The following is a 13,336-nucleotide window of genomic DNA, read 5'->3' on the forward strand; positions in this document are numbered from 1 at the left end:
AAGACAGTGAACTGACCTCAGAGTCTCCAGTTTACAGTCTGGACTCTGCAGAAAACCACTCAGCAGCTTCACTCCTGAATCCTCCAGGTCTCTGTTCTCACTCAGGTCCAACTCTCTGAGGTGGGAGGGGTTGGACTTCAGAGCTGAGCGCAGCCAATCACAGTTGATCTCTGACAAAGTGCACTTCTCCATCCTGAATAGAGAAAAAAGTAATGGAGATTAAAATGTGTTGCAGTCCAGTTTGTCAAGGTGCAGCTCAACATCACTGTGTCACAAAGACAACATGAGGCCACAGTTCAGCTCTTTACTGTGGTTTGAGAGACGTAGGTTAGTTTTTCTTCCAGTCGCTCGCTTCCACCATCCTCTTCAGGATGATGATGATGATGATGATGATGGTGAATGGAGTGTCAAATGTTGCCATTCAAGAACTCTCTAGGGTTGAGTCCATGACTAAAGCCTGGGACGGCCAGGAGGACCAAGTTTCAAGGATGGTTTCAGTTCCCTCATGGTGGCTCGCAGCCAACGAGGTCTTTTGTTGTTGCTCTCTTTATTGTTTCCTTCTGTTGCAGGCTGCCTACCTGGAGGCTCTTCCAGGTAGGAGCTTCAACAAACTCCTAGTCCAACCCTGAACTCTGACTTGACTGAGCCTGAGCTGCTAAACTCTGAGTGTCCCGTTCCACAAGAGCTGATTTGAACCTCAAGTGTGTCAGTGAAGGTTCTCAGTGGTCCAGATCATCGTCATGTAGAAGGGTTGACTTGAGGCTACTGGACTGCTTCTTGCTACGTTGAAGATGTCAAGATATCAAAACCAGTCCAGTTGCCTCAACTTCACCCATATTTTCTTGATCGAAAAAACAAACAATGAAAGCAACTATGAAGACAGTGAACTGACCTCAGAGTCTCCAGTTTACAGTCTGGACTCTGCAGAAAACCACTCAGCAGCTTCACTCCTGTATCCTGCAAGTAGTTCTCACTCAGGTCCAGCAGTCTGAGGTGGGAGGGGTTGGACTTCAGAGCTGAGAGCAGCCAATCACAGCTGACCTCTGACAAACTGCAGCACTTTAGACTGAATAAAGAAGAAATGATGGAGATTAAAATGCAAGGTCTGATATATTTGTGTTTGTGAGAGAGAGAGAGAGAGAGAGAGAGAGAGAGAGAGAGAGAGAGAGAGTGCGTATTTACAATTTAACACAACTTCATTGAAACAAAATGAAAAAGAAACCCACAAAACCAAAAGCACTATGTAAATTTGTTCGACTGCAAGAATTTTTTTTTTTTTCAAAAGAATGTCTGTGTTTTAACAGAGGAGAAACTTTTCACAGAAACAAATTTTTTTCTTGGTGGAAAAAACAAACAATGAAAGCAACTATTAAGACAGTGAACTGACCTCAGAGTCTCCAGTTTACAGTCTGGACTCTGCAGAAAACCACTCAGCAGCTTCACTCCTTTATCCTTCAGGTAGTTCTCACTCAGGTCCAGGAGTCTGAGGTGGGAGGGGTTGGACTTCAGAGCTGAGAGCAGCCAATCACAGCTGACCTCTGACAAGCTGCAGCTCTTCAGTCTGAATAAAGAAGAAATGATGGAGATTAAAATGTGTTTCTGTCCAGTTTGTAAATGTGCATTTCACCACAGGGTGGCAGCGTTGAGCCCTGCTAGGAGAATCAACATGACCTGACGTCAGCCTGAGGCTAAGGGGGCGGTCGCACTCGGGCCCGGGACCCAATAGGGCCCGTCGCCGAGGCGGCAGGCCCCGCCTCCCGCAACTGAGGTTCGTTGCAGCTCACTTGAACCGTCCCTCCCAGAGCGGCTAGCGCGTCACATGCGCTGTGCTGTTGACGGGGCCGAACCACTCCATGCAGACACGGGGGTGGAAACTCACGCACCTACCATTTGGGCCCCATGTAACCTATCAGGCTCGGGTCCTTGGAATCTTCCTAACTCCCCCCCATATATAGCATACCAGGTGAAAACGTCATCACCAGCCGTCCCTCAACACCTACATGACCGACCATAGATATATATTTAAACACTAGTGCTGTGTCTCAATTCAGGGTCTGCACCCTTCAGACCGAGTGTCCTCCGTCTGAAGGAAGCGTTCTTCGAGTTCCCAGCCTAGAAGGACTGACAAAACCCCGCCTCCCCAGTAACCACACGGGACGGTCTAGCCTTCGGCGTATTTCCTCGTTTCGTCACCGCCGTTCCTTCCGGCTGGCCAACCCCGGAAGTGACGTTTTTATAGTATCAAGCTAACCATTGGTTCGCCATCTAACGATGCCGTTGGATGATCAAATAAGTAAAATCCTACGTTAAAAACTGGATACTTTATGTGAAACTTCAATATTTAGATTTATATGTCGTGTCTTAACCAGTACATGCCGCTAATTTCAGCTGACTTCCCAGGATCCTACGATGCTTTACAGCAGCACGCAAAGCATCATGGGATACCCAAGTACGCAAAGGATAGTAGCGGTGCATCCTTGGAATCGGCTAAAACGAGTGCGTATTTCCGAGTACGCATTTTGAGCGTCCTAAGCCCCCTTGGGAATTGGGACAAGCCTTCGCGCAGTGCTATGACGCAACTTCCTTTCAAAATGCGTACTTCAAGGATGCAGACCCTGAATTAAGACACAGCATAAATGACTTGAGGCTGAGTCAGCGACGTAGCTAAACGGCGGCCATCTTACTTCAGACAACATTTCTGCTAGGTGCTATAGTAGACGGTGGAAGGTGAGTGATCTGCACCTACAAAAACAATATTAACTTGCTGAAATTACGTCAGATTTATAATCGTTTTACAGTATTACAGACCTTATTAACGTGGCTGTAATTTAGGATGCTTGGACATGTTGAAATATCCTCTGTCGTTTCAAAAACGACTTAAGCATAGTTCAGCATAGTTGTGTCAGGGCTGCTTGCGAAAGTTGTCAAGGATGAGAGAGACCACAATAATCGAGATTATCATATATGTTTTCTTTCCCACAGAACTACTATTTTCGTGGAAAATCAAGGAACACTATTTTTTATCGTACATATGTGAGTAATACAGAATTTCTGTCGTTTAAAAACACTTAAGTTGTGCATGATTTTGAAGCGGTTAGGTTTGTTTAAATCTTCTTAAAATAGCCCACATACAGGAACGTTCTCGCTTTGTGTTTACAGAAACATGCCAGATTTCTGTGCAGCCTATGGATGCTCCATGAATGAATTGTTTGAGACAAAGACCAAAACAACCTTGATCCTTGAAGCCCCATCTCAAAACTTGTATTTACTACTGTATATCTAACAACAAATACAAAGGGAACATTGCACGGATTGTTAGAAATTAATTACATACATCTTATGTTATAATGTATTATTCGTTTTAATACAATCATTGCAAATATACCTATTACATACATGGGATACTTTAATGTTTTATACAAATATTTTTTATTTTTTTAATTAATGATTTAATATAGACACCCAGAGTAAGTATAGATATTGCTTTGTCTATCTATTTTATGTTTACTTATAAAAGATAGTTAGAGATAGATCATTTATTTAGCTCACGAGAAAATTTCACAAAAAAGTGCGAGAACGCACAGAGTTGCTGGAGAGGCTGTCACCATGGTCACCATGATCACCATTTGTGGCAGTCCCCCGCGTCGGCGTAGTGTATAATGTTCCTGAAAATCCATGGTCGTAAGTATGTGGGAACGTAACTACAGATCTGACGTTTATATAAACTCAAACCGTTTTAAAATCACTTCAAAACTGAGTCCGATATGTTTTTAAAAAGGTATGTGCACCGTAGACATTAATGTTATGAATGGCTTAGCTGTCTGAAGTAAGATGGCCGCTGTCTGGCAACGTCGCTCTCCATTGACGAACAGCGCACATGAGCCATCTAGTGTATATACAGGTATACTGTATATATATATATATATATATATATATACATATATATATATATATATATATATATATATATATATATACATATATATATGTATATATATATATATATATATATATATATATATATATATATATACACATATATATATGTCTATGTGACTGACAATATCGACGTCATTATTAATCATCTACAAAATAGAATGGGAAAAAGAAATGAGAGAGAGAGGAAAGATCAGAGTATACCCACTAGAATGAACTAGACTACACCACTGGGCTGCACCAGTGTGTGGAACACAGGAGGGTCCGGGGAGTCGGACTCCCATGAGACCCCTGAAAGCCTTCAAGTAACATTTTAAGGTCTCATATTTGTTCAATGTTATCAAATACTATTCACAAAGGAAAAGGGAGTGGTTTTACACCTGGCAGAAGGAATACAAGGTGGTGTCAGCAGCTCCAATGCCAAATAGCTACAAAGTTGCATCCATGAAATATTGTGAGGTTCTAACAGGCCTCCTACATGTTCAGCCACTGTAGATTGTTATTGGGTCACAATCAGGAGGATGGGGACCCCCAACCCACTGAATATTGATGGTGTTTCACCCACTGGGCTGGATCACTATGCAGTGGTGTCTGAATCCTGAGTCAACACCAGCATTCACAATATAGTCCACTCAATGTATCCCACAATGCATTGCTAGAAGTCGTGTCCAACCGATGGCCACTAACCCAGCAATTTATCCCATCATCCATTGTACTCATAAACCAAATGCAACAAAGGCACTTTTTATAATATGAACTGGATGCACCTTTTCAGTTTGGAGCAATTTTTAATGCATTTATACAGATTTTTTTGTATTGTTGAAGGCTACAATGCACCTTGTTAAGTTTGCAGTACTTGTTAGTGTACTTTATAAATTCCTTTGCAGAGTGGTTGGGGACTCCTAGAGGCCTTTTTTTTTAATTTCATATTAGACATTTAATTCTAGTGTTCACCCTTTTGCACATGCCATTTTTTTGTTTGCAAAGGAAATAAATATGTAAATTTCTGATAACAGAACTGTTCGTTCTTGTTTTAATAGTAGTGATCACTTGACATTTGATTGGGACAAATCTACAGGTAAAAATTTGTTAAATCCATTTTTTTCTTCCTTTTGTGCACAAACTACAGGTAAATCTAAATGTAAAAATGAATATACAAATATCGGTTATCTGTATCGGTATCAGCTTGAAAAAACACATATCGTGCATCCCTAGTGAATTACTGTATATATTTGTATAAATAATATCATATACACTGGATATTATATTATTATATTGCTTATAGCACCTGCTAATGGGATATTTTAATAATGTGACCGTGATGACATCATTCGCAGTGCCATACAAGAGAGGTGTGCAAAAGTTTTTTTTTTCATTTGGCTAATGAGTGCAGTATAGTTGCAGAATAGTTGGATACATAGAACTTCATACACAGTGAGGAGGGAAGTAGTGGGTGAGTTCAGACAGTCTGTGTCACTGTCGCTGACTTGATTTTCTGTTGAGTTCTCAACATTGGAGGACAGAAAAGTGTTTGATATAGATTGAAATATTACTTCTTTACAACATGGAACTAGCAAATACTTAAGGGTTGAAACACTAGTATGAAGATTTTTCCTGCATGTTATATCATAAAATATTTAATAACACACCAAGCTAGAAAATGAGTTTTGTTGGCAGACAAACTGAACCAGAACCAGCAGACAAAAGAGTGGCTCAGATTTCCACTGCAGCAGCTGACCTGAGATCTTCCAGTCTGCAGTTTGGACTCTCCAGTCCAGCACAGAGCAGCTTCACTGCAGGATCCTTCAGTCTGTTCCCACTCAGGTCCAGCAGTCTGAGGTGGGAGGGGCTGGACTTCAGAGCTGAGGCCACAACTTCACACTGAGACTCTGAGAGTCCAGAGTCTGAGGAGCTGCAGTGACAGAGGGACAAAGACAGAAGTTAAACCAGCTCAGTGGTCTAAGGGTAGAGTGTCCGCCCTGACACTGGGAGGTTGTGGGATGCCCGACTGGGTCCTACCAAAGACTGTAAAAATGGTACCCATTGCATCCATTGCTTGGCACTCAGTGTTTGGGTTAAAGTCCCAGTGATTGTCACATCCCAAAGTTGGAATTGGGGGTTTAGATCACCCAATGACTCCTGGGGGCGGGGCTGCTGCCCACCGCTGCCCCTCAGGGGATGATGGTCAAATGCAGAGAACAAATTTTGCATCCTTCAGGATGTGACAGTCACTGAGACTCTGACTTTAACTTTTAAGTCACAGTGAAGATCTGACGTTGGTCACAAGACACTGTATCAGCTGATCAGCCACAGCCCTTCACCGGCCAATCACACAGCTGGACAATTTCCTGGTTGATTACCAGTCACTGCCAGTTGAAAAGTTACAGGTTACGCCTCTGAATTACTGTTGCTGCCTTGTGATTGGCTGTACCACCCTGGTGTCACTTCCACCAATCACAGTGCAGAAGTGTGACTAGTCCTAATAAAGAGGAAGAGGATGGTGGAATGCCTGGTCTCCAGACGGGACCAGCACTGGACCATCTGGAGAGCCTGAAGGTCTGACAGTCAGTGAATCCTGAAGGCCTCAGCGACAGGGTGAGGGAACTGCAGATCATTAACCATCCACTGGGGGGCGGTGCGTGTGCCTTGACTTTGCTGTCTGATCTCCACTGTAGCCAAAGTAATTGACATCAGCGCCCTCTACAGGCTGTGTGACAGAGGAACAACGCTACATTCTGATGCTTTGCCATGAAACAGGAAACTTGGCCGACGTGGTGACATCAGCAAGAGTCCTGACCTGATTGGTTCAATTTACAGGCATAGCGATCCCTTGTGTGGCCCCCTTGTGGCAGAAGGAAATTGGACAGAATTTTCAGGTTCCTGCTGCAGTTGAAAACCTTCATAAAGTGAAAGTTCTTCAAGCTGCAGGTGGGTTTGCTTCATGTTATTTTACTCCTGGATGTTTCTGTTCACAAACCTTTCTGGACGTATCACAGCCTTCCTGCAGTTCCTCACAGCTGGAATCAGTCTTAGTTTTCCCTCCTCAGTTGTCTTGTACTTCTGCAGGTCCAACTCCTCCAGAACCTCCTCTGACATCAGCAGCATGTAGGCCAGAGCTGAACACTGGATGGCTGAGAGTTTCTTCTCTGATATCTTCTCTGACTTGAGGAACTCTTGGACCTCCTGTTGCACTGACTGATCCTTCATCTCTAGCAGACAGTAGAAGATGTTGATGCTTCTGTCAGAAGAACCAACAGTTTTCATCCTCTTCAGGTTCTTAATGACCTTCTGTAAGGTTTCTGGACGGTTATCAGTGAGACCCAGCAGGCCTCCTAAGAGTCTCTGGTTGGACTCCAGACTGAGTCCATGGAGAAAGCGAACAAACAAGTCCAGGTGACCATTTTTGCTCTTCAGAGATTTCTTCATCATTCCATCCAGAAACACATCCAAGGATTGTTCACAACTGTTGTCTTCTTTTAACTTCTCTGATGTCTTTGGGTTCTTCTTTCGTGAAGATTTTGCTCTTGAGCTTGTCAGGAAATCCTCCAGAGCCTCCTTCTTCCTGTTGGTGTGACAGTGGAAGCTGTAGACTGCAGCCAGAAACTCCTGGACGCTCAGATGAACGAAGCAGTAGACGGTTTTGTGGAAGATCACACTCTCTCTTCTGAAGATCTCTGTACAAACTCCTGAGTACACAGAGGCGTCAGTCACACTGAGACCACACTTCTCCAGGTCTTCACTGTAGAACATGATGTTTCCACTCTCCAGATGTTCAAATGCCAGCTGGCCCAGCTTCAGAAGAAGCTCCCTGTCAGCCTGTGTCAGCTCCTGTGGACCTCCTCCATACTTGTGCTGCTTCCTCTTGGTCTGGACCAGCAGGAAGTGTGAGTACATGTCAGTCAGGGTCTTGGGCAGCTCTCCTCTCTGCTCTGAGCTCAACATGCTCTCCAGAACTGTGGCAGTGATCCAGCAGAAGACTGGGATCTGACACATGATGTGGAGGCTCCTGGAGGCCTTGATGTGTGAGATGATCCTGCTGGACACATCTTCTCTATCTCTGAACCTCCTCCTGAAATACGCCTCCTTCTGGTCATCGGTGAAGCCTCGTACTTCTGTCAGTCTGTCCACACATGACGGAGGGATCTGATTGGCTGCTGCAGGTCTGGAGGTTATCCACAGCAGAGCCAAGGGAAGCAGATCTCCTCTGATCAGGTTTGTTAGCAGGACGCTGACTGACTTCTTCTGAGTGACATCATCCAGAACCCTCTTCTTCTTAAAGTCCAGAGCCAGTCTGCTTTCATCCAGGCCGTCTAAGATGAAGAGAAGTTTGCAGACATGCAGCTGCTCTGTTGTGAGCTTCTCTAACGTTGGATGGAAAACATGGAGCAGCTCCAGAAGACTGTAGTGCTGCTCTTTGACTAAGTTGAGCTCCCTGAATGAGAGAGGAAGCACCAGATGAAGGTCCTGGTTCTCCAGGCCCTGGGCCCAGTCCAGAGTGAACTTCTGCACTGAGAAGGTTTTTCCAACCCCAGCGACGCCGTTGGTCAGCACCACTCTGACTCTGAGTCCCTGCTGCTCAGGTGAGGCTTCAAAGATCTGGCTGCACCTGATTGGACAGTCGCGGAGGCTCATGTTGGTCTTGTTGGTCTCCAGCTGCCTGACCTCATGTTGGCTGTTGACCTCCTCACTCAGTCCCTCAGTGATGTAGAGGTCAGTGTAGATGTTGTTGAGGAGGGTGTGACCTCCTGCTTCATTGGTCCCTTCAGTCACACGTTCACATCTCCTCTCCAGACTGATCTTATGCTGCTGCAGAAGCTCCTGCAGACCATCAGCCTCTGGAGCAGAGAAAAGGTTGGAGAAGAAAACATCAGTGTGACAATGGCAGCATTATTTTAGCATTTATTTTCTGTCCACAACTTGAAGCTGAAAGCATCCAAAGTCCATTTTCAGCAGCTTTGATGAACCTGTGTGATTGTCTGAGTGTTTGCTCTAAATGTCCCTCATGAATCTTCTCACTGGAGGTCCTGACTTGATGGTGTGAGATGTGAAGGACGTGCAGGTGGACAGTCTTACTGGGAGCATGCTCGGTGTGACTGGTGGGTTGCAGTCCTGATGGAGCAGACTGGTCCCAGTATGTGCTGGTGCACCTTCTGCACGACTGGTGTCCACGGCTAGTGGACACTGGACCAGTCAGGACGTCCCCACACTGGACACAGCAGGACAGCTGCTGCTCCTCACCACCACCACCACTTCTCATCTTCCTGTGGAGACAGTTTACGGTCACTCACACCACCACAATCATGGAGAAATACAGGACTGTAGTGTTTGAAAGAACTTTACAGTCTGGAACAGGAATGTTGAGTTTGTTCAACTCTGGAACTTTGAGGAACGTGAACATGAACATTAAGACTTGCTGATCTTCTGACTGCTGCTCTGCCCACTGCTCTTGTGTGCAGGACATGAATGTATCACAACGTAACAGTAGTGATAGTCCTGATATAGTGTTAGCAATATATATAGTAATAATATATATAGTGGTCGAGGTAGTACTTATAACACTGATTCAGTTGATGGTGAAGATAGTCATTATAGTACTGATAGTACTGATGGTGTCTAATAGTAGTGATAGTACTGATGATTGTATAAGTGCCGCAGTACTGGTAGTTGAGATAGTAGTGATAGTACTAGTACTAGTGATGTTGCTGATAGTCCTATCAAATATTCAAGTTGAGGACAAGTTTTCTTACTGTGTCTCAGAGGCTCCAGGTCCATTACTGAATGATAAAGGAAGATCCATGGACCGGTCACTCTTCAGAGACACACAGCTGGGCCCTGGAGACTCTGCTCTCTGTCTCTTGGGCTGAATTCTGCAAGTGGAAACGTTTTGTTTTGCATTGAAAGATATTTAGGAGACATTACAGAATTGTAAAATTTGCATTCCAGGCTCCAACTCGAAAACAATTCACGCACACGTACTGCAATACCCAGCCGTTTACATGTCAATATCATTTACATAGGATTTTGCTGTATGTGTAAATATAATAAGCATGTTTTAACACTTTCAGTGAGATAGGGTTTTTCTCATACTATGTGTGGCAAGGCGCAGAAGGCCCGGGTGGGCTTCCAACCTCAGACTCCTGGGTAATAAGGCATGCTCGCTTAACCAGTCAGCCAAAGGGAAGCCCCCTTGGCCAAGTAGCCAGGGCGCATGACCAATTGGAGGCACAGTGACAGGACCGTCAACTGTCACATAATGATTCAAGTGAATTCATATCCAGGCTAACACTGAATGATGAGGGTCATTATATCAACAGCCAATCAGAACTCAGTCATCTTATACAGTTAATGCTGTTGTTGATGTTGCTGCATTGAATTTGGTTTTGACACAGACAAGTGAAAAGATGAAGACAAGTTTTCTCACTGTGTCTCAGAGGCTCCAGGTCCAGTACTGAATAATAAAGGAGGATTCATGGACCAGTCACTCTTCAGAGACACACAGCTGGGCCCTGGAGACTCTGCTCTCTGTCTCTTGGAACCAACTCTGAAAAGACAAGAAAAAATATATTTCCTAAATGTTGCAGTATTTTCGCTACACTAGTTTGACATCATACAGACCACCTGAGTTTTCTTACTGTGTCTCTGAGGCTCCAGGTCCATTACTGAAGAATAATGGTTGCTCAATGGACTGGTCACTCTTCATAGACACACAGCTGGGCCCTGGAGACTCTACTCTGTCCTCCTCTTCCTCCACACGAACACTCATGCTGAGGCCTGCAGTCAGTCTGGGGTAACAAGGAAGAGAGTCGGTGATCTCACAACACTCCGAGTTCCACTTTGGACAAAGATAACAGAGAGAAACTGTGTCACACTGCGTTTCCAGCAGAATTAAGTCAACAGAAGTCAGTTTCTGAGGTTTAATGTGTGTTTTCAGTCAGTGAGGAGTCACGTGTTGCTCCTCTCACCGTCTCTGCTGCTGCATTTGTCTCAAAATGGAGACTTGGGTCAAAGTACTTGCACTTTACTCCTGAGCCTGCTGATAACTGTTGCTCCTCCCATACCTTCACCTGTAGCTTTTTGATACTGCAAGTGTAAGTGCACCTGGCCACTAGTGGTGCCAAACTGAGGGATGGACCAATCCAAACTTTAAACCAAGAGCAGAATGTATTTTCTCTGTATTTATTTTGGTAGAGTTGTAAAAAAAAGTACATTTCCCCTTATGTTGTATTAAAACACTTGGCCGTAAGTTTTAGTAAGCATTGTTGGAAAACAACCAATCAACAAAGCTAATGCTAGTGTGCTGGCATTTGTTCGTTTATTTTATTTTTCGTGAAAAGTTTGGCAACGGCCAAACTAAAGTAACGTGATCTGCAATGCTAACGTTAGAGACCACAACAATTTTCCGGGAGACCGGAGACTAGTGATTGTGTTTAGAGGGTGGGGAGGTAAATATAGGGAATGACAGCAACACACACACACACACACACACACACACACACACACACACACACACACACTCAAATATATCAGACCTTACATTTTAGTATTGATTCAGTCTAAAGTGCTGCACTTTAGACCTCAGACCCCTCCCACCTCAGACTCCTGGACCTGAGTGAGAACTACCAGAAGGATTCAGGAGTGAAGCTGCTGAGTGGTTTTCTGCAGAGTCCAGACTGTAAACTGGAGACTCTGAGGTCAGTTCACTGTCTTCATAGTTGCTTTCACTGTTTGTTTGTCCACCAAGAAAATATTTTGGTTTCATTGAGATCAAGAATGTTTGTCCAGGGAGTCCTGGACAAGAAAGAAGCAACACACATCCACAATACAGTAGAATTGGTCGTTCAAAGCAGTAAAATACAACATCTTCAATACATCCTTCAAAAAAGCAAAAAAACACACACACACACACACACACACACACACACACACACACACACACACAGTGGTAGAAACAGAAAAAGTCTGGACAGGCGTGAAGAAACAAGGTCAAATGTCTCCAAACGGTCAGGAACACCTGATCACATGGACTGACCATCAGACAGAGCTGCACTGCCAAAGGCCAAAGGCTGGGTTGTAGATTGCAGCCTGATTGTCCAAGATGAGAATCAGGTGAGCTGACAAAGTAGCTGGAAAAGCCCAGACAGGAAGTGACCCAAATAAGGAGGTGGTTGAAGTCACATGGCAAAGCACATGCGAAGCAGGAGAGAAGACAATGGCAATCACTCTCTGACAGGTAGGGGGAGACAAAACACTGATCCAAGTGGGAATCCTATGGAGCTCCTCTGGTGACATGGATGGGGGGGAAAAAATAATGTGGCCACGCATTACTATATCGTGGCCATGGGTTAATAAACGCGTGGCCATGAGACAATTATTGTTGTGGCCACGAGATATTTATTCTCGTGGCTATGAGATAGTGATTGTTGTCATCCTCACCCTGGCCTACTGGTGAATATAAAAACAGGGTAAAATTACCTTTATTGACAAAAGATAATCAGCATCACTCCAAAACTGAAAGCTGCATGTCGACAACCATCCTGCTAGCGGCACAAATTAACCATATCATGGCCACGAGATAATAACGCGTGGACACGCATTCACCATCACGTGGCCATGCATTTATTATCTTGTAGACAATTAACCCTTTAGGCGCAATGGTCGCAAAATTGCGACAAGCGTCATTGCTGAATTAAACAGGCCATAGCGGCAAATATGGTGCTGAAAGTAGTTACCACTTTACACCAGGAGATGGCAGACACCTGTGGCTTCAATCTGAGCAGCATTTGTGGGGGTGTTTATATTATAGAATATAAATAGAGAGAAAGCCTCAGTCAAGGAGACGAGGAAGTGGTTGTCGTGGGAGCGGAGAGAGAGAGAGAGGACTTTACCGAGAATACATCGACCAGAGGTTTGTTCGTTGACAAAGTATTTCGTCAAGTAATGTCTGACTCAGATAACGAAGAGGAATATTCGCACTCTGATGATGATGTTCAGTCGTCCAGTGAGAGCGAGTCTGCCGGTGCGTCTTTAGTTACGCAGCAGGAGCGAGTCGAGCCACGATAGTCACCAAGCAGCACATGCTTCGCCTCAGCGTGGCCAGGGTGTAGTGGGAGTAATCGGCAAATGAGGATGAGGGGACGTGGTGGGGGAAGCAGGAGTGCTCAAAACACCACTAATGGTGATGGACGGCGCAGGGGGGGTAGTGATCAACGTGGTAGAAGCTGTGGGAGGAAACGCCCAGCCAGTGCTGGTGGAGGCAGCAGGGATGTTCGCGGTCACCCTGTAAATTACAGTGATGATGGCTGAGTCTGTTTGAGATATGTGGAAAATTATCAAAAGTGGATAAAACATTTTGATGAGCCTGTGGGGTTTTGTGGAGACAGGGATCTGACATACAGACCCC

General features: G+C 44.6%; 1 protein-coding gene across 12 annotated transcripts in view; it reads right to left on the reverse strand.

The window, feature by feature from the left end:
- Positions 1-9,216, reverse strand: part of LOC142894831 (uncharacterized) — a 450,316-nt gene extending 441,100 nt beyond the window's left edge. For 11 of the 12 annotated variants that reach the window (XR_012928048.1, XM_076035641.1, XM_076035639.1 and 8 more), the window contains exons 1-6: positions 9,010-9,216; positions 6,914-8,771; positions 5,675-5,848; positions 1,388-1,561; positions 893-1,066; positions 17-193 (exon numbers count right to left, since the gene is read on the reverse strand). Coding sequence is in view for 11 of the 12 variants with exons in the window: in XM_076035641.1 (XP_075891756.1) it covers positions 17-193; positions 893-1,066; positions 1,388-1,561; positions 5,675-5,848; positions 6,914-8,771; positions 9,010-9,193 (2,741 nt within the window). In the remaining variant the exon portion in view is untranslated. The remainder of the gene's footprint in view (positions 1-16; positions 194-892; positions 1,067-1,387; positions 1,562-5,674; positions 5,849-6,913; positions 8,772-9,009) is intronic. The other variant, XM_076035643.1, reaches the window with a different exon arrangement.
- Between the last annotated feature and the right edge of the window lie 4,120 nt (positions 9,217-13,336).

The sequence above is a fragment of the Nelusetta ayraudi genome, unplaced genomic scaffold, assembly GCF_046127955.1.
Source record: "Nelusetta ayraudi isolate G7.1 ecotype Tasmania unplaced genomic scaffold, CSIRO-AGI_Nayr_v1 ptg000045l, whole genome shotgun sequence".
Taxonomy (NCBI): domain Eukaryota; kingdom Metazoa; phylum Chordata; class Actinopteri; order Tetraodontiformes; family Monacanthidae; genus Nelusetta; species Nelusetta ayraudi.